Source organism: Myripristis murdjan, chromosome 18 (genome assembly GCF_902150065.1).
Source record: "Myripristis murdjan chromosome 18, fMyrMur1.1, whole genome shotgun sequence".
Lineage (NCBI taxonomy): Eukaryota > Metazoa > Chordata > Actinopteri > Holocentriformes > Holocentridae > Myripristis > Myripristis murdjan.
Genome location: NC_043997.1, coordinates 21,884,614 through 21,905,844, shown reverse-complemented (window position 1 = coordinate 21,905,844; position 21,231 = coordinate 21,884,614). Strand labels below are relative to the sequence as shown.

The 21,231-nt window shown below is 41.4% G+C and overlaps 2 protein-coding genes across 3 annotated transcripts in view; one reads left to right on the top strand and one right to left on the bottom strand.

Annotated features, from left to right (window-relative positions):
• Window positions 1-10,734, bottom strand: part of mllt3 (MLLT3 super elongation complex subunit) — a 58,003-nt gene extending 47,269 nt beyond the window's left edge. For both annotated transcript variants that reach the window (XM_030076680.1, XM_030076681.1), the window contains exons 1-2: window positions 10,594-10,734; window positions 9,453-9,633 (exon numbers count right to left, since the gene is read on the bottom strand). In XM_030076680.1, the coding sequence (XP_029932540.1) occupies window positions 9,453-9,633; window positions 10,594-10,605 (193 nt within the window). In that variant the 5' untranslated portion in view covers window positions 10,606-10,734. The remainder of the gene's footprint in view (window positions 1-9,452; window positions 9,634-10,593) is intronic.
• A 2,732-nt stretch (window positions 10,735-13,466) lies between these two features.
• Window positions 13,467-21,231, top strand: part of focad (focadhesin) — a 68,162-nt gene continuing 60,397 nt past the window's right edge. The window contains exons 1-4 of the mRNA XM_030076322.1: window positions 13,467-13,584; window positions 16,916-16,987; window positions 17,228-17,302; window positions 18,725-18,879. Of these exons, the coding sequence (XP_029932182.1) occupies window positions 16,931-16,987; window positions 17,228-17,302; window positions 18,725-18,879 (287 nt within the window). The 5' untranslated portion in view covers window positions 13,467-13,584; window positions 16,916-16,930. The remainder of the gene's footprint in view (window positions 13,585-16,915; window positions 16,988-17,227; window positions 17,303-18,724; window positions 18,880-21,231) is intronic.

Here is a 21,231-nt window from a genome sequence, read left to right as displayed (position 1 = left end):
GTGTGTGTGTGTGTGTGTGTGTGTGTGTAAAATCACCATAAGGGGCTTATACTTTAGCCTGTCTGGTTAACAGAACGCTCTTTGGACTTCCACGAAAAAAAAAAAAAAAAATCCGCCCTCAGCTCATACTCTGATACTGTTAATTATCAAGATTCAGCTATGGAGCTACATGGTCTAGGACATGGTTCAAATGCTAACTGTTAGCCTCCTACCACATGTTCATGGTGGATTTTTCCTTTAACAGATTTCAACTTTCCTGTACCTTGCCTGTACAGAACAAACCACAAATCTCGGGCCCTTTTCAACAAGCTCACCCATTTCTTTCCCATTACACACTCTTACATGTTTCCATAAAAGTGACAATCCGCTGAAATATCACAAACACCTTTGAAGAGACGCCATCTCCAGTGTAGATTAAATGGCTGCCGAGGCACCAAATGAGGTGCTTAAGCAGCATGAGCCATTGCCGCCTGTTGCCAAAATAGCACCCCTTCACCGGTTTGGGAAGACTTCTTTAGCGCTGTTTGTTGAGACAGCATCGCCATTTGGCCGTCTCCATGGCAACACCTCAACGCTGGCCCGTTAACCGCATGGCGATAATGAAGCGCCGCAGCGACTTTACTGACTGCTGCGTCATTAATCTTAATGTGTGTCTGGCAGCTTCTCTGAGCTGCACAACAAATCATTGCCGAGTGTGGGAGGAACGCCAGGGGGAAGGCCCGAGTCGCTCTTTTATCGCTTTCCCACTCAAACTGCTTTCAGTGTTTGACAGCTGCACATTTTGTGTGTGTGAAAAAATCCATGAGAGTGATGACATGAGGATAAGAGAGAGAAGTCTCCGAGCAAAAAGGAAACAGCTGATGTGGAACAAGCGTTTGAAACACGATCAAGTGTTTGCCGGCATGTCATATGAGCCTACCTGTCATCTGCATCTTTACAACTTGAAACAAAGCAATGCTGGCACAAATGTAATCAATAGATGCTTCAAATGAGCCAAGTGGCGATGATGGATTTTATTGTGTCTTTATATGTAATGGAGGCTTTGAAATATGATTACAGCCTGCTCCTTTACCTAACACCCCTCACCCCCTTTTGAAATCCCAACAGGCCACCGGGGATCTGTGCTGCTTAAAACAAACTCTTTCCTGCTGCCATCCCAGCCGCAAAATCACGGATGCAAGGTTGAGGCACCCAACCCCACATTTATCAAAGCATTACTGAGAGCCCTGCAGGGGAAGATCCAGATAGAGACGTCCATGCAGACTGGGCTTGTATTCATGCTTTCAGCTCTCATACAAATAAAGAATAAAGAATAAGATGAAACAGTGAGGATCCCCGTGTGGAAAATGGGTCGCTGCTGCAGCAAAGCAAGAAGTACTCTGTTACAACAAAGGATAAAAAGCACAGAGTTCATGACTGGATACTGGTTAAAAAAAGTTTTATTTAACAAAATTCATTTTATTACTTGTATGGCTGTCCCGAATGCCTGCTTCTGGGCTTCAAAGCTTCTGAAATTATTTGATGGTTTTCGAAGCTTCCCAGTGATAGAAAGGGGGGGGGGTGTACTCAGACACTTGTAAATGAGGGATTTCCAGCACACTCAGACTGGACCTCGTGCATCACGGCCCACAGAGAGCAACTGTAGAGGTTGGCAATATAGACTTAAAAAAAATGGGGGTGGGGGGGGGTGTCCAGGGCCACGCTGCTATATGGAGGACAGGACGCTGCATCCAGCTTTGGTGAGGCGTGTGGGTGCACTGTGGTGGAGCTGCAGCGGATCTGTCAAATCTGACAAAATGACAATGCACAGTGGCCACAGTTTAAAAAAAAAAAAAAAAAAAAAATTAAATACTGATTTTGCCAAAGCTTTCAAAGCATACAAGTCAGCCTTAATTACTTTTTATATTAATATTGTTGAGGAGAAGTTTTCAGATTCTTTAAAATATATTTTTGGGGTACCTTGAACTAATTTTTTGCTCACTGGTAATTTTTTAAGCTTTTTGGTAATTTCTTGCTCATTTTCAGGTCGTTCACCTATTTTCCCATGTAGAAGTATTTAACCATAAGAAATCAGATGTTGATCCAACATCACTGATCTGGTGTCTGATTATATCAATTTAGTAATTACAAATATAGTCAAATATAGTTTTCTGGTAAAATTTAAATATTTTTTGTTAATATACAGGTTCTTTATTTTTCACTAATTTCCTTGATTTTTTTTTTTTTTTTTTAACTACTGTTCCGTTAATTTTTTGCTATTTGGCTTTCCTCCCATGTTTCTGAAGGAAAGGAAGTGTATGTTCTCATGTTTCAAAGACAATAAACAAAAACTGAATTTAAACAATTGTGTAAGCGATGATTTTTGGAAAAAAGTACAGAATGCAGTGGTACTGATGCTCAAAGCCCTACTACACATATTTGGGAAAACTGAGAAGTAGAGAATATTGCCAACATTTATTTAAATGTAGAGGATACAGTGCCCAAAAATTGCAGACATAAAGTCATGGACCAACATTTATCCTTGATGTACTGCCAGAGCTCCCTCTGACAAGGCAGGTGAAACGGGAGGAGGTAAAAACGCTCTACAGTGTTCCAGTCCATTTACTTTGAGATGGGCCTTTTTCCTCCATGTGTCGCCCCACTCCTCACAATAAATATCAGGTTTCTGAGTCTACACAGTATGCATCCAATCGCAGCCATTTTCCTAATGCTCCACAAACATTATTGTTTTCCATAAAATTCAAAAATTGTTCATCTACACGATCCAAATGGTGGCACAAAGCTGCATCGCAAACAGACAGACTTTATGACTCGATTCATTCTGGCAGATCTATTCGGTGCTTATGGTGCGTTTAAAGGCCTGCCGTTTCAACAGACATGGATGATGAGTTTCTCTATGCAAGATGAATTTCCAGAGCAAGGTGAGTGAGAGGCTTCCTGTCTGAGTGAGGGAGTAATCCTCAACAGCTGCAAAACGGACTAAACAAAACACCATGGCCAGAGACTGAAGAGAAGAAAAGAGTATGCATCCTTGGTGCTGACCTTGAGACTCCCTGTGTGTGTGTGTGTGTGTGTGTGTGTGTGTGTGTGTGTGTGTGTGTGTGTGTGTGTGTGTGTGTAGCCAGCTGCGCCCTTGTTGGACCACTCAGCAAGCCTGGTGATGCAACAACACACTACCTCCAAAGTTCACTTGCTCAGGAAGGGAAATATCAGGGTTTTTACAAAATTGTCTCACAGGAATTTCTGGTTTGATCACAATATTTTTAGCCCACAGCTTTTTTTCCCCTGCTTGCTTCTTCTACTCTACATATTTTTCATATGCAACTTTTTTGCACCTTTATGGTAGCCTTTTAATTGCAATGGGCATAACTGTCTATTGCAGTCCAGTTTTAGAATCTTACGAGTGCCTTATAATTGGCCTTCATTTGAGTAATATCAGCTATTTTTTTTCTTTGCCTTGTTCTAAAACGCACCCAGCAAAACTGTCTGCTATACAGGAAATGATATATTTTATGTTTCTGGCAGGCAGAGAATTAACAGAAGCCAAAGTGGGAAGGTATCTCAGATATCTCAAAGATAGTGGACTATGCTTACTCCCTGATATGACTGGCATTGTAATCTTCAGGAGGGAAACCATGGATGAAACCTGAAGTCTTGCAGAGCCTCTACTTTCCAAAAGCTTAAAGCATCGTACGTAAAAATCAGTGTTATGAGAAATGTTTAGTGTGAAGTTTGAGGCAATGGCAGAAGAGTAAACTGTAACAAAATATAACACTGTCTAATGTTAACTTTCAAAACAGGGGCGCTGCAGCAAACGAAGACCAGGGCGGATGAATCAGACAGGATTGGATAGTGATGTTAGGCAGGCATCACCATCCAATCCAGCTTCTAACAGTCCCACAAAGGCTGGATCCAAATGTCCAGACTTCCCTGCATTTATGGACCACCAGACATTATAGGCACGGTCCTGTGAAGTCTGTGGCTGCAGGGTCCACTTCCACATGCCATTAACTCTGCAAAGGGGCTCATACCAAATTCCAGAGAGTCCGTTGGGGACCTTACTTACAGGACTACCCAAAGTTCACTGCAATACGGATGTGAGAGTATAAAGACATTTATATAGGGAATTAGGCAGGGTGGTAAATCAGCAATCAGTGGATTTTTTATTCCATTAAACATGGTTGCAAATTAAATAAAACAGGGTGTGTACACAACACAGGATTTTTTTAATGTCCCCATACCATGACTTCCTGTACACCAGAGTTTTTTCAGTGATCATATCACCCTGCATTAGAGGATATAACTTAAAATTTCAAATTCTGTTTCTCTCCCACATCGTAAACGATTCCTCCCTGTACGGTCCCACCCAAATATCCTGTTTCAACAGGAAAAGCACAATATCAAGAAAGTCAAGAGTCCATTTCATGGGGTCTTTAAATCAACCACCACCACTGTTTTCATGGGATCTTATTGGATTTGTCCATGATTTTTATTTTTTGGGAGATTTTCTGGTAACTATCTCTAAATTTGTGGTAGTTTCTTGCTAACTGCCATTCTTCCTTATGTTTTTGAAACAAATCAGGTGAGTTTGTGCAGGTTTCAAAGGGTTTCTGAATGTTGAAATATATAATTTTAACAATTATGAATATAGTTTCCTTGTAACTTTACAATAGTTTTGCTAATTTTGGGGTTTTCTGTGTGCTAACTTTCTGGAAATTTAATTATTTTGCCAGCTTTTTACAAATACTCTAGTATCTTCTTGATAATTTGCTATATCACCTTGTTTCCTGTTTTTGAAAGAAATCAAGTGAAAATTGCTGATGTTGCAAAGGGTCAAGAATATTTAGCACAGAGTATACTCACTAGAAGAAGACTCTGCTCTGTTTAAACTAGATAGGTAACCAATGGGGTGTGGCCAACCTCCTCTGTGTAAAATACTGATAGCCAGAAAGGTCTGCTGGACAGGAGAGTGGCCATCCTCAGAGAAGGCTGATAAGGAGCTGTGTGTAACTGGCATCAAGAAGAGACATGCTTCAGAGGAGCCTTTGAAGAGTTTTGTTGTTCCACTGTCCATTTTCCCTCAATTGTTGTAAAAAGAATAATGTTAAAACTGGGGCTCTACCTTGTGTCATCTTTGAGTCAGCAATCATTTACCTAATTTGAAACTGCTTACTTATGTGGATTGATCCGATACCATTTTAAGCAAGGTTCAAGTGAAATGGTGAACTGATCAGGAGGAGAACAATGGGAGTTGGGAGTCTTACTTAAACTGTCCACATCAGTGGGTGCTGTTGTTGCTGAACGTGACTTTCCTTCCGGTTCATCTGGAAGGAAAATATGACAAAACTGAATACACTAATGCTACTTCCAAATCCATGTAAAAATCTAGTATCAGACAAAGCAAATTTCAGTGTTTCACATTGACTCACAGTAGCCTAAACAGTTTTGACAAGATGGAACATGATCGGGCCAGTAGTCAAGTTTTTTGGAAGTATTACAAAGTGCCGGATTCTCCTGAGCAGTCTGAACAAATGAAACCTCACAGTCATTCCTGCTGATCTATTACACTTAGGCTTTGTTTGAACTAGAAACCCTCAAAGGCCTTTGAAGACCCAATAGATCAGGAAGTACTTTGGCTTGCAATTTGTCACCATGGAAGAACACATGAGTCCCAGAGACTCCACGGGGATTGGAAAGATCTCATGGCATGTGTCATCCCGTAAGACTTATTGAAGGTTAAGTATCGTCCTGCTGGGCTTTAGGCCATATTCTCCAAGCAGCACGTTGCATCTATCAAGACTGGGCTGGAGGACAAGAGGCGCGGGAAGAAGGATGCGGTGCACATAAGCCAAAACTCATTTGGTATACCTTGTAATCAAAGGCCTTTTAGAAAATGTATTCAGCTTTGAAGGTTCCATATCAGGAGATGGGGAATTTGATTTATAGACTGCTTGGAGGCATTGGGGAGAATGAATATGGCAGGAAAGCTCAAGCCTGTCTCGTGACACCTCTTCTTCACATCTCCTGACAACTCTGAAGTCCATCAGTTTCTGGGCCTTTCATAAAACAAGGAGCAAGGTGATGAATATGGACCTTTTCCAACCGCACTCGACTTTTCAGCTGCATCAGGTGCTCCCAATGAGGCCAGGAAGATCATTTTCACATGTCTCAGGAATTCACTGTGAACCTACAGGCCAATAGGGACTTGGAGGCAACACTTCATACAGTCAGTGACTAAAATTCCCCTGTATTTATTTAGCAGCACAGGCTCATACTGAAGTGGGAGAACTGGGTTTCTCTTTGACCCATGCTGGAGTATGCAGTTTGCCAAGCCTACTCATGTTTGCATCATTTACTCAGGATGGTGGCTGACTTTCAGGCTCTGCCAAGCAAAGTGAACATTATTCCAACATACAGCACTTTGTGGCTTACAGCATCAGCCCACTCCTATTCTATATTTGTAGGTAGAATTTCTCTATTTCTGAGTTACCCATTTTGTGCCAAGTCAACAGTGCAGTCTGAGGGAGCAAATCACAAATGAAATATTTTTTTGCTGAACATTTTAGCATGTTGTTCCTTCAAAACCTAAGGGCCTGTGGCTGTTTAATTTTTTTTTTTTTTTTAATTTCACCCTCTTCACAAAGTTTGCATAATTAATTTTTATTTTTAATTTTTTGTGACACTTTCATGGAGGTAATTTTCTTGTAATTTTTTCTCTTTTCTTTTTTTCTTGGTAATTTTTTCGTGATTTCCTTCTAATTAGGCTAGTGACCTTTTTCCCCATCTTTTTGAAAGAAACTAAGTCTTTGACATGCATTTAAATACAAGAATTCTCATGCTGATCCAGCATCACTGATCTAAAATTTTAATTTATAATTTTAATAATTATAAACAAACTTTAGATATTTTCTTCCACTTTGCCCCAGGTAATTTTTTGTACTAATTTTCTGGTAGTTTTCTTGGAAATTGTTTTTGTTGTTTTTTTTCCCACTAATGTTCCTATAATTTTTTTTTTTCTAATCTTCTAATTGCCTTTTCCCCATGTGAATGTGAATTTGCTCATATTTCAGTGGTTTAATTCAAATAGCCAGAGGCTGAAATTTTTCATAAGATGATAGGGGGTTTGTGTCTAGTGCCTAAAGCTGGACTAGTACTCTACAGGCTATGGATTCACAAGCAATCACTATTCTACCCTCAATTTACAGGCAGCAATCTTCCAAGTACAGCAAATTGTAAAAAAAAAAAAAAAAAAAAAAAAAAACTTCAAAGAAAAAAAAGGTTCTTTCAAGCAAAGTGTGACAGTTTGTTCTTTCAAAACAATGTAGATTTATCTGAGAAAAAAAAATTCACAGAATAAATTGAGCACATTGCATAGATTAATCTGTCTCGAGCCACCATGAAAAAATGATTCAAAAGCCAACTTTTTTTTGGGAGGGGGTCATCAGGAAACAGTGCAGTTTTAGAGTATTCCAGCACCAAGAGTTTAAAGCTGGGTCTGGTTTCCAGGTGCCATGAGTCAAGTCAAACTCATTCACATGTAATGATTTTATTCCTGAGAGCATATAACATATTACCCATATCTGCTCTAACCTGGGATAATCAAACTACTGAAAATACATCCTGCAGTGTGCCTTGTAAAAAATGGCTGACAAAGCAGAAAAGGGCAGGCAAAGCACAAAATATGAGGATATTCAATACTTCTACTAAAAGATCGGAGAGAAAAAGCAAAGGGAAAAACAAAATATGTGGATAAACAGGTGGTTATGTCTCTATAACTAATCCCCTAATTAAAGTTAGGACACCAACCTGTAGCTACATCTACTTTGTAGGTTAAAATGACCAATGCTTTATACATTTAAATTTGACCATTTCTATGCCAAAAATGTTGAGTATTTCATTCAAGTCAGGGTGAAACAGCAGCATGCAGATAAGGGACACAAAAGGTCTCTGGGTTTCAGTGCACTGACACCCAGACCAAAGAGTTTCTATATGGGTTCTCAGCTCTTTAACGGCAGGCTGACCCACCACATTTACTGAATGGTAGGAGAAACTCTGAGACACATTACTGCAGAAAATCCAATTTCATGTCAGCTTTTCCAGGCGGTTTCTGTAGCTGTGGTCAGGGAAAACCTCCAGTATAATTCAAGGCCAATATCGGTAAACTGATATATTGGCCTTAACCTACAACAAACTATGTATAAAATCGAACCGCGCAAACTCGTCACACTGGAAGTGAGAAGCAGATGATTGGACGGTGGAGTGACCTTACAACTGTTCTCAATAAACTGAATGTTCTTCTGCAATCTGAGTCCTGTGTAATTACACTATGACAGGGTCTCTCTGAGGAGGCATCGCCGCTGGCATGCCGCCCGGTGCTTGTCACGCCAAACAACCCTCAAATTCACCAGAGGCTGAAGGGGGTCAGAAACTCCCAACCAGCAAATATTTTAATTGATCCCTTCCTTGCCAGACGCTCCATCAGGACCCCTTTACCTCACACACCCAAGCAGGCTAGACCACAAAGACTCTCTTTGGCCTTTTTCCACATCATGGTATTAACCCTATGTAGGCTACAGCCCTTGTTTCCATCCATGCAGCATGTGACAGTATTCATATACATCCGTTGTGCAGCGAGTAGAGTCTGCACATGTGATGCCTACATGACTCAGTCCAAAATAAAAATCAATTAGCAGCATCATCTTGGCCTCACCGTCTTCATGTTTTGCTATACTGCCGTTACAGCTTCACTGGCTTGACTTGCAGAGCTGCAGTCAACCAAAACCAAGTAAATATCCAGACAAGTTCCACTTGTCTTTCCTTGATTTATTCCGTCCATGCAACTTGCACCCCCTCAAAATCAAACAGCTCTTACACACAAGGTCGGCCAATTCAGTGGCCTAATATCTTACAGAAAAGTCAACAATACAAGTACTAAAATGCATGAACAAGTCCTCATTCATGTGCTGTTCCGTGCTGAGAGTCTGCAGGTTTTCATTCACCGTACAAATGATTTCAGTGGCTAGTTCCACCCCCACTGACTGAACCTGCCCTAGTTTGTGGAATCGGAAACCTACAGGCTTCCATAGACACCAGCAACATGTACAATTCACTGACAGCCATGCATCTGAACAATTATTTCTTGCATGCATATTATTTCTTGCACTAATAAAGACATGCTTGGCCAGTCCCCATAAAGAAAGTCTCTGCCCTCCTGCAGCCCTCCACAGGCAGGTCACAGGTCAGGTTCAACTACACCACCACAGCCCTGGAGCCGATAGGGAGTCAGTATTCTGCTCAAGGACATTTCAACAGAACCCTCATCATCTGTAGTTGAAGGACTGTCGCTCTAGCAGCTAGAGCACCTCTGCTGCCTAGTAATGGGAGAGTAAGCTTTAAGCACGGCAAACGTGGGTTCAAACAAAAAGCCAAAAAGCACCAATATCAGGCCTTACCTCTTTTTGGTCTAGGGAAGCTTTCGTGCAGGTGAAAAACAACCTTTTCCACGAAGTGCTGAATGTTGCTGTGCTCCGGTCCTCGGACGAACACCATCCAGTCGTGGGTAAAACCTTCTACAGTGGGTTTCTTTCTGACCTGGGCACGGTGACCAAGTTCTAGTTTCACCTGAACAGCACCCTGTGGCAAGTTCAGAAAATAGTCGAAAATAAATACATATACATATATAGATACTTGCAACTCAAATTCACCAAAACTAAATTAGAAATATTTAAAAACTGAGTGGCAACGCAGAAAATAAACTAACATATGGATTTTCATTCAGCCCAAAATGTCAATTGGATTTAAAAACTCAGAATTGTGAGTTAAAGCGACAGCAAGACAACACATTCACATGAAACCTGCAGGAGTGAGGCGCCGAAATTAAAATAAATCATGCAGTGGTTTTCATATACTGCTTTCACGCCACGTTTTACACCAGCTTCAGCCCCGAGACGATCCGTTTTCTCTCGAGTGATGGAGAACGGCACTCCGAACTGCGTTCAAAAAACTGTAAACTGGATGTCGTTTTAAGTAATGACTAACGTACAAGACCTGGTAAAACTGAATGCAAGACATTTTACTCGCAGGAGTCGGCTGTTAGTTTCGGCGTACATCTGACATACCGGGCAACATGCGTTTCAATAAAATTTAAACTTTTAGAATTAATGCACTCTGCACGCTATTTCCCATCATGGTGCACTTTGGTAGAAGCAGCTAGCGGCAGTAACAGGCGAGCTCATCAAAAAGTTGATAATATATGGACTCAAGTGCTGATTGATGCATTGCACGTATGCCGAAATGAAGAGTGGAGCTTAAAATTTTGAAAGAAGGACTTCAGTCTTGTTCTACTGGTTTGTTCCATTGTCCACAAGCAAGGCCATTTTTAAGTCCCAGATTTTTTAAAGGAGTTTAGCGTAGCGTCCTGTCCATACATGCCAGAGCGGCACGAACTGCAGCTAGCCAGCAGTAGGAATACGGCTTGGAAATCGTTGGCACGGAGTGCAAACCACCGGCTCCGGTGTGAGAAAATAGCAAAACAGCCCAGCAGACGGCACAGCAGACCCGGCTGGCTGGAGATTCTTCTAACTGGCTACTCACCGAGCTGGCCATCCTTCAGGCCCCACGTTACCGTTATTTCATGGAGAATTAGTTTTAAATGAGAGCAGAGATGAGTACAGTTTGCCTATGGCGGCAGACATGGTCTCTTCTGGACTGAACTCAGACTCGACACTTTCAAAGGCTGACCAGTTGTAAAGTTTGTCTCAAAAAACACAACACTTCCGGTCAGTACTTTCAAAATAAAAACCCTCATTGTTAGCAGAAAACCCGAATACCAACCTGCAAGTACTCTTTTCGTCCGTGCTATCTATAGCTGTGAAATTAAGATACTGTCAACGTATGTAACATTTGCAGTGCACTTCTATAGTATATAACTGAACTAGCTAATATGAATAAGATGAACAATTTGCATATCCCTGTTTTAATCATATTCCCGTATCTTTCACATTGTCGCGTTTGCTCTAATGTTCAATATATTTGTTTACAAAAATATATTTACTAGTATTACAACAAACCATATTATAATCACAATTTGTGTTGTTTAGGCTGCTTTCTATGTGTACTCTTACAAAATATCTTTACAAGTGATATTAGAAGTTGAACTACATGAAAAAGATACATAAACTGCATAAAGCATTCCTCATTGATACTGAAACACTTAATAATTGCAAACTAGGCTGTAAAAAGTGACCATATATGTACCTGCAATGTGATATTAATATAGAATCATGTGACTGCTAAAATCTCACTGATTAGGATAACTATGTCTTTAGCCTTTGCATTACAAGAGAATTGAAGGAATGCTGACTGTTTCTGCCACAGCTGCTTGCTTGTCAGAAACTACTCGGGATGAAAAAGTTTAATTACATGTGCCAGATGTTATTTATGGTTTTATTTTGAGGTAAATATCGTATAACTTCCGGTAGTTTCGCCGTCTCCTTCGAGCTAACTTGACGGTGTTGAGGTTGATGAGCCTGTACGACGCAGGCGCAGTCCGGTGAGCCCACCGGAGCCCGCAGACGGAGCACGGCAGGGTGCAAGCCAATGGAAGAGCAGCAGACACGCACAGAAAGCCAATCAAATGTCCGCAACCTTCCCATAATTATCCTGCGTTCAAGTCCCGTGGGAAAAAACTGTGGCGAGAAACGACTTTTGACGTCTTAAAAAGACGACCCGGAGGAGTTCATACGTTTAAGCCGCCAGACATCAGAATGTGACGTTTTCTGTCTAAACTGGTGCCAGTGCAGTTGAACTAAAACACGTCTACTTCATTCCTAATAGAGGTCGCCACATCAAACTTCAAGGGCTGAAAAAACACACTTGAGCTCTGTTATAAACTGCAACCAGGTCAGTTTTACATCCCTCCTCGGTGTCACAATCCTGAGTCAAAATCTGTTTTTTCTTCAACATGATTTTCCCTGTAACCAACTATGACCATTGATATCTTGGGAAAAATTAAAGTCTCAGCAGTAAAACTGTCCCAGTTTAATGTCCGTGACACAGGGGAACAGAAACAAGCACTGGTATCCTGGAAGTGTATGAAATGTGTTTTCTGATAATTCATCAGAGAAAACTGGAAAAAGAGCACTTTGGGAAAAATTTCATGGGTCGTATCTCCATGTGGGATAGGTGGCTGGTTAAAACAACGTATGGCAGATGAAAGGCCTCATTTGTAGCTGCATTTTGAGACCAGGCTCATGTTCTAACCATGACTCCTTCTGTGATTTATTGATTAATTCCCTGTATTTGGCCTAAAATACACTGTCTCCTGATACTGTAACTTAACATCTAGAGGAAACAGAATTTTTACTGCTTGCAACACATATGGACCTTATTGGCTTTGAAAAACGGTTCACATAATTACCTTGAGGTCCAATGATTACTCCTAGGAGGAACATTTGTGTAGATTGTATCTCTGGGGACAGAAATGGATGTAGCCCTGTTTCTGCTACTATTACTTATACTGACTGCTGCTATCGCTATTACTAGTGCTACTAGTGAATGAATGGATGAATGAATGCATGACTAGTAGTACCAGTACTGCTAGAACTGATGCTACTACTACTACTGCAAATACTGAAATTGTGTAATAGCTAGTGTAGAGTGTTTTCTAATTATGTTCCAGGCAACAGAAAAAAGGGAAGACATAGAATGCAGTGGCTGGAAATAGAATCCTTTAGGATTTGCAATAAATGCATGTTTCTCCTTCTCTCATTATTTGGAGGCTGGGGTCAGTAGAAGTCAGGGACGCTGAATGGAATAATAGCTTTATATCATAAGTATACAGCTGGCCCACCGCATCTCCAGCTACGTCAGTAGAATGTTTTTTCTCATGATCCTCTACATAACACATCCTTTGGGGTGTTATGTGGTGGTGGTGGTGGTGGTGCTCAACATTTTTTTTATATTTTTTATTTGATACATTTTGCCCCCTGTTCCATATGGTACATGGGACTGTGGGATTTTGTGTGATAGAAACGTTGACCTGTACAGTAGCTGCATTATTTTTGAAAAGTTTCAGTGTGATATTGGAACAGTTTCCCTCTGATATTTAATTTGTAACAATATACAGTACAGTGATGAATATGAACACTTGGCTTCTGCCCTCTGTCAGGTGCTATGCCGCTTATGCCAATACATATGCTCAGTTTCGTTAGAGCAAATGAAATGCATGTTGTTAGTTAGTGCAAGAGATCTACCATCTATCTTGATTTCTTAACCTAAACTTTGTCTTTTGGAACCCCCAGTTCTACCAGTGTTACCTGGTGGTCACACACACACACACACACACACACACACACACACACACACACACACAAGTATATATACACACAGATTCAGTATCTCTGTGTGTGAACACATCTTGGGGGGCCGGATGAGACATGCTCGTGGCCGGGTTTGGCCCGCGGGCCGTATCCCTCAGTTAGTGGCTTTCTTCAGAGATATTGTCGCATCCTTCTCTTTTGGTCCTCGCCGCACGCCGTAGTCGCATGTGTTCGGTACCGTTAAGCAGGGCTCTGGTGCTAAGAGGTAAAGTTAGCACTGTACTACAAGATTAAGGCTTTAGTTGGGTTAAAAGAGTCCGATAAGTTACTGTGAGAGCTGAACTGGATGGCACAGGACTTCTCTCGCAAACAGACGCAAATAGACGCCTGGGCGACTCACCTGTTGTTGCTAACAGAATAGCCATTAGCTGGTTGAGCTTATTACTCTAGACTGCTCCCTTGTATTTGTTGCACTGCCGATAATAAGGACCAGCAAGCAGCTTAGTTTTCAGTAGTTATGTAAAGCATTTGTCCATTTGTTTGCTAGAGAGTGCCGACGTTACTGGTTTTGGTGTGTGCGACACGTAGGCAGCATCAGGAACACGACTAGCCTCGTTTTCGCTCTCAGAAAACAATGCCAAAGAGCAGTGCAAAATTTGTGAATTTGACGTGACTTTGCTTTTTGGAAAGCGAACGCAGTTTATGAAAGACCATTCAGTTTCATATCGTAATCAACGGGACCCGCCCTTCAATTCGGCATACATATCATCCACCAAACAGCATGTATCTACATGAAATTGTTGATCTAGGAAGTGGTTCTCCTCTTATTCCACTAATAATTTTCTACCAAAACACACCGTGGTGGGTGGCATCGAAAAGTGTGTATCCACATTTTATTGAAGAGGGAACTGTTTTATTAAGTTTGACGAATGCCGAATTGAAGAGTGGCTCCTGATGATTCTTAAAACTGTCCAGTCATATTTTATGCAGAATATTATGAATAAGAAAGACCGAGTCCGCATTAAATTGTGTGCCTCGGCGTGACAGGTTTTGCACAGTGCTGGACCAAGACTAGCACCACGACATGATCATGTTTGTAATAATCATGTAGTTGAATCATAAGCATTCACAGTAGAGGCAAGTGATACAGAAAACCCTGGATGCTGTATCATGGCTATTTGTTTGTATTTGCATGTTTGGTCCATGCAACATTTCTGCAGTGAGGTAAATAGAGGACTTGGACTTTGGCATGAAGTGGTCAGTTTTTGTATATCTGTTTTATACCGAGTTTTTGATGCATGAGATATGGTCTGCATTTCCATCTAGGTTTTGCATTGGCCCTGTTCCCACTCAAGACACAAGTAAATGTAAATGAAAGGCAGCTCTGTCTTGCTATTCAGGTTTTCTCGGTATAGCGAGGTGGACTGGCCATCGGCGCTGTCCTGAATGCTTTGCTGCAGATGGGTTTCAGCCAAGTCATAAGTTACACAGCTGGTTTGCCAAGAGTGAAATGACCTCCAACATGGCTGGCAGGGACCCCGTTATGTTACCTGCAAGCCCTTTGTAGAAGCAGCTACCTGTGTGCCTGTCTGGCCTGTGTAGCTTGCAATAGCGAGTGCCATGCTGTAAAGCCACAATCCTGTCATTTCTAAAGCACTGTTGGCTCAACAATGTTCATTCATTGTCCTCTCTTCTATCACTAATGCAGAGCTAGCAGTACAGGCCAGCCCACATTGTTTTGCCAGCAAGGTAAATACTCTGCAGAAGCCACTGGAATAGTTTGGGGTATGGCCGCTCCAAGGGTTTAGCTGACCATTGCCAATCTTTAAATCAGAGAATGAGCTACATAATTTCCTGATTTTACTGATAAACACCTAAAACAGAAAGGTGGCAATCTTGGTTTGGGTTTGTCATACTTGTAAATTCATCGGAACATAAGTTTAGCCCCACCGTTCAGCTCATCACTCATCGCATAGTCTTTGAAACTCACGATTAAGACCGTTATGTGTAATCGCATTTAGGAATTGTGAATCACCATTATTATAAATCAACGAATCAGCCCTTTAAAAAGTTTTTTGGTGGCTGTTTTGTTGTTGTGGGCTGCAGATATATTCTGGCCAGTTGGAGGCTTACCTGTGTATGTGGCCATGCAGGTCGACAGCAATTGGATGAGAGAGCCAATACTGAGCGTGCAGGAGCCGGGTGGTGGACAGTATAGCAGAGCAAGCTGGCTTATCAGTTAGATGACAGCAAGGGGGTGGGGTTGGGTTGGGTGTCTCTATGTATTCGGAAGGGAGGGGGGGTTACATTGTCTCTCATATTCCCTGTGTTTATAGAAGAGTTAGACCGATATATTGCTTTGCAGATACTGTCCATGTTGCCACCTCTGATAGGATGAAGGTTCCTCTCTGACAACAGCTACTGAATGTTTTTATTGTTTTTATAGCTTTTATGTCCCGTGGCTGACCAGATAAATCATTCCAGTGTGGTGTGGGAGGATGTTACTCAGGGGTGTCAGTGTGTAAAAACTGCCTTGCCATGCCTGAGGTAATCCACTTAAAAAAAAAAAAAAATCATGAGTAAAGCTTTACGCATTTTTGTGTCCCACAATGATATGAATGTGGTTTTAGAGGTTGACAAGACGGATAAACATGAATACTTCTTGGATTTTTTTGTTGTTGTTGTTGTTGTTGGCCAAAAACGGTCAGATTTAAAGAGCAGCTGTCTGCACCTTCAATCCAAAAAATACCCTTATTGGCATTCAAAACCGCTCTGCAGTCAAATTCTAATTCACGGATTGCATTGGGCTCTGGCCAGTGGCCAGCTGTGGAGCTACCTGGACGGAGACAGCTGGTAGTCAGCCACTGTGGCATATTGTCATGCCTAATGAGACAACCTGAGATGGGACACTTTTCTGTTTATCAACCTGTGTGTGTTTGGACCTGGGGGTTGGGCGGAGGTGCATGTGAATAATTTAAAGCAAAATTATGTCATGGTCACCGGCCAAGAGTTTGAGAATACATAGTGGGGTCAGCTTTCAGCGGGGGTTAGGCCCTCAGTACCTCCAAGCAGTGCTTTTCCTTGGAATGCCTCTGGTGCATGAGTGCTATAAAGCAACAGGTGGTTGCAGTGTTTACATTACTCAGCTTTTGTTTCATAGGGCGATCACCACTTGCTGATATATGATATACTCCAGTTAAATGGTAGTGCAACACTAAGCTCTGTCCATGAAAGCTTTTGTTTTGGTGGGTTTCTTCACCGTTTTTCTCACAGCTCTCTAACATGGTTTTGTTTGACATAACTTAAAAGGATAGTTCATTCATTTTTAAACATTTGATATTATTTCCCCTCCTTGTGAGCCGTTCTGTAGGACAGTAGTGGTGCTATCTTCCTCTCATTGTTACTGAGTGCTGGATACTGGCTGGATGCTCCAAATGCTAACTGTTAGCCTCCTGCCATCGAGCTGGACCCCCCCCCAGCTAACATTCTAACATTCAGCTACATGGAACATGTAATGTATAATATTCCTGCTGTCTTCTCCTTTTAAAGTTTTGCAGCTTCATCTAATGAAGTTCTGTGTGTCCCTCTGCTCTCAGGCATGAACAGCAGAGATGACTGAGAGTCTGAAGACACGATTTGACTTTCCAAGTCCCATCATACAAGCCCAGGTGAGCAGCTGACAGACACTTACCTGGGGGGATTCAGCCTTGCTGAGACTGATGCTACAATATGGTTGCACCATATTTAAAGGCAGAATGAGTAGGATTTGTTAGTTGTGGTTTGTAAAAAAAACAGGCAGCAAGTTGATGTTCTCATCACGTAATGACTGAGCTGACCGATGGCAACATTGCACCAAAGCCTGGTGTATTAAGCTAAAATTTACTGTTAGGCATACTTTGTGTTTCCAGACGGTGAGAAGTCTTGTGGCTGCTGTGCTTAAAGAGAAAGGGCAAAATGGGCAAATCACCCAGTCCTCTAATCAGGTGAGTGTCTCATCTCTAATTACACTGCTTTCTTTTTGTTTTGGCATAGTAAAGTGATGTTAAACGAGTGAGACTGGACACTTCAAAACTACCTCTAATTTCCCAAACAGCATTGCATATCTCTAATTAATGTGATATCACTATTGTGGAGGGTTACACAATAAAGGACTTACAGGTGATGAAGGTCCGCAACATGGCTGTTTGTGTTTCTACACTGGTGTCATTGAAAATAGCCAGAATGTTGATATAGAAAACCAAATGCCAGTACTTGAGAGTTAGTGTTTCTAACTGAGACTTTCAGTTGTTATGACAATAAGAAGTAAAATAATAAGGTTTATAATTTTTGTTGCAATTATACAGCCCAACTGCCTTCTTACTTTCCTGGAGGATGTAGTTTCAACGGTTTTAATAATGCTTGCAGTGTAGTACATGTTTAGAAATGATGACGTGGGGCCCAACTGTGGAGAACTAATGAAACCTCACATTTGCTGTCTTAGTTAATTTTTTAGATCAAGGAGCTCCAAGGAAAAACTGTGACATAGGAATTTTACCCCACTGCTAGACATTTGTTGGGAGCAGGCTATGTAAAAGCAAGACACCATAGGTGAAGAGGCCATTTAGTCTGGGCTTCTCAGTGTCTGTTCTAATGTTTTGCATCCAGAACTATTGTAGTTTTGTAAAACTACAACTACAAAAGCAACTACAAATAGTTCCTATGTGCTTAGACCAGATATGTCAAGTAGACCAAGCACAAGGTTTTTTAATTGCCTTTTTGTCAGGATGACATAAAAAAGCAGGAGCCGGCAAAGCACTGTTTATGTTGTGTTAATATATAAAATTGTATTATTGACGAAAGGATTTTCTCCCTCATTTATTTGTGGTGACTCACCTCAAGCAAAATTGAACTTAGGCAAAGTGTTGGGCTGTATCGTTACCTGAGCATTATTTGAGTCCACATGGTGGTAAAATCAATAGTTGCTCTATGCCCCAGTTGGCTGCTAATCCACAATACTGTATTTTTGTCTCCTCATGCACTTCCATAGCAAAAACGTCCCAAAATAACACTTTTGGCACATATGGGTACAAGTAGATTTGGATGGTTAAGAATGTTTGGGGAATCTGCAGTTGACTTCTCTTTTTTATTCTTAACAGAAAAATAAGAGAAAATCTAAGAGAAATTGAAGAGAATGTTGCTGCTGTCATTTGCTTGCAGCATTGTTGTCCATTTTTAAGCAGAGGACATTGCGAAGAAGCATTTATTTCTGAAACAGAATACAGGCTGAAAATTGAATTTCGACAGCCAAGAAAGTAAATTTTAAGTCATTTTACACCACTGGACATCCAGTATCCTATTTAAGACATGTTTTGAAAAAAAAAAACAATGCCGTCTCTTTCCCTGACTGAGTTGGTTTTGTGCATCAGGGTCCAGCCTTGGAGGCTCTGTGGGAGCAGTGCTGTAGCGACTGTGCTGCAGTGCGTTCAGCCTGCTGTGACGCTCTGGTTCTCCTGGTGGATCAAGGCCATGCAGACCTGCAGTATGTCCTCAACAGCGTCCTCAACCTTCTGCCCTCTGCCAGGTACAGAAAATACCACTCATGCCATGTCTGATTGCCCCAATGCCACCATGCCCACAAATCCTAGTTCCTTCTGGGTCACCTTATTAGTCTGTGCACTCATAAATAGATATAATGAAACGACAATGGTGTTTCCAGAAACAAGTGTCTTTTCCTGCTCAGGATATTTTTACTCACTAGCAAAGACCTTTTCCAGCGATTAAATGGTCTCATTTAGTGCTGAAATTATTTATTGATTAATTGACTGGCTGGTTGACCAAAAATTCATTAACTTTCAATAATTGCGTCATTGTTTGTCAAATTCATTAACTTTCAATAATTGCGTCATTGTTTGTCATTTATCAAGTAAATATTCCCAACATTTGCTGATTCCAGCTTCACAAAGATTGCTACAATGCTAATATCTGCATAATATTCTGTTTTTGTTACTCCTATTATTCCTTTACTTATTTTCTTTGTCTTTTTTCTTCTGCCTATTACTTAGTGTGATATATATCAAGTACTACAGTCAATTGGCATGCTCAGACCAAATGCAAAGTGAATTGTTGCATTGAAATATTTCAACTTCTGTGAATACGCAAATTTTGCATGTCATTTGTTATGCAGAAATTTGCGTTGTTCTTATTGCACAAATTTGCATCTATTCACGTCTTTGCATTGACTTTGTGTGTAATTGTTCTTCTATATGGACACCATGAAACACTCCGTTATTTGAAATTACAACCGTAGCAGTCAAGAAACACTGGACATCATGCATCATGCAAATCAGAATCAGAATCAGCTTTATTTGCCATGTATGCATGCACATACAAGGAATTTGACACACAGAGATAGACATACAAGCATGGTAAACAAACAGTTTATTGCTATGTACAGATCTAAATGTAAATACATATCTATGTAAGGATAAAATAGGAAACAAACTAATCAAAAAACTACCAACTAATTGAAAATGTGAAGTAGAAGACAGTAGTGCAGTGGAGCAAAGACAGTGCAAAGAGTGGAGTGGATATGGAGTAAAAAGAATATACACAGTATATACAGAGTGCTAAGATATGTATTGACGATGATGTATTAAGAAACTGTTGATATATTAAGAAACTGTTGAGGCTATTACTATAAGTAGAATAATGTACAGTGGATGTTACAGGTTATTGCACAGGAATCATTCCTGAGACTATGAGGCTGATTAAGTGCTGATTAAGAGTGATGGCCTGTGGGTAGAAACTGTTCCTGTGTCTGGCGGTCATGGCGTACAGTGTTCTGTAGCACCTCCCAGAGGTGAGAAGTTGGAACATGTTGTGTCCAGGGTGTGATGGGTCTGCAGTAATGTTTCCTGTGCGTTTCCTGGTTCTGGAGATGTATACGTCTTGAAAGGAGGGCAGCTTGGCGCCAATGATTTTCTGACTTTCCATTGTAGTCTGATCCTGTCCTGTTTGGAGGCCGATCCAAACCAGACAGTGATGGATGACAGTATTATTCCAGAGTAGAACTGGATCAGCAGGTCCTAAGGCAGTTTGAACTTCCTGAGCTGTCGCAGGAAGTACATCCTCTGCTGGGCCTTTTTGATGATGCAGTCTATGTATGTATTTCATCTCCTGAGGTATAGTCATTGGTGTAAAGGGAGAAGAACAGTGGGGAGAGCACACAACCCTGAGGAGCGCCAGTGCTGATTGTCTGTGATGTTCCCCAACCTCTACTGCTGCTTCCTGTCTGTCAGGAAGTTTGTGATCCACTGACAGGTGGACTTTGGAGTGGAGGATTTCTGGGAAGTCCACAAACAGAATCTTTGCATATATCCTTGGGGAGTCAAGGTGTTGCAGGATGTAGTGCAGTCCCATGTTAACTGCATCATCCACTGACCTGTTTGCCTGGTAGGTTAACTGCAGGGGGTCCAGCAGGGGGCCTGTGATGTCCTTCAGGTGGGACAACCAGTCTCTTGAAGGATTTCATGACCACAGATGTCAGGGTGACAGCCTGTAGTCATTCTGTCCTGTGATGGTGGGTTTGAGTGTTTGAAGCAAGAGGGGACTACACACAGCTCTAATGATATGTTGAAGATCCGCGTGAAGATGGGGGCCAGCTGGTCAGCACAGACTTTAAGACAGTGTGTGACACGCCATTTGGACCTGGTGCCTTCCTGATCTTCTGTCTCTGCAAGAGCTGGCACACATCCTCTTTGCAGATCCTGAGTGCAGGTGGCGGTTTGGTGTGAAGGGGTGAGGCAGTGGCAGGGGGTACTGATGGTTGAGTAATGTCTGAGCAGGTGAGGGGTGTGAAAGTGGGTTTGTCAAACTTGCAGTAAAACATAGTTGTTGGCTTACTGCAGTGTGGGTGGATGTTCTCCTGTAGCTG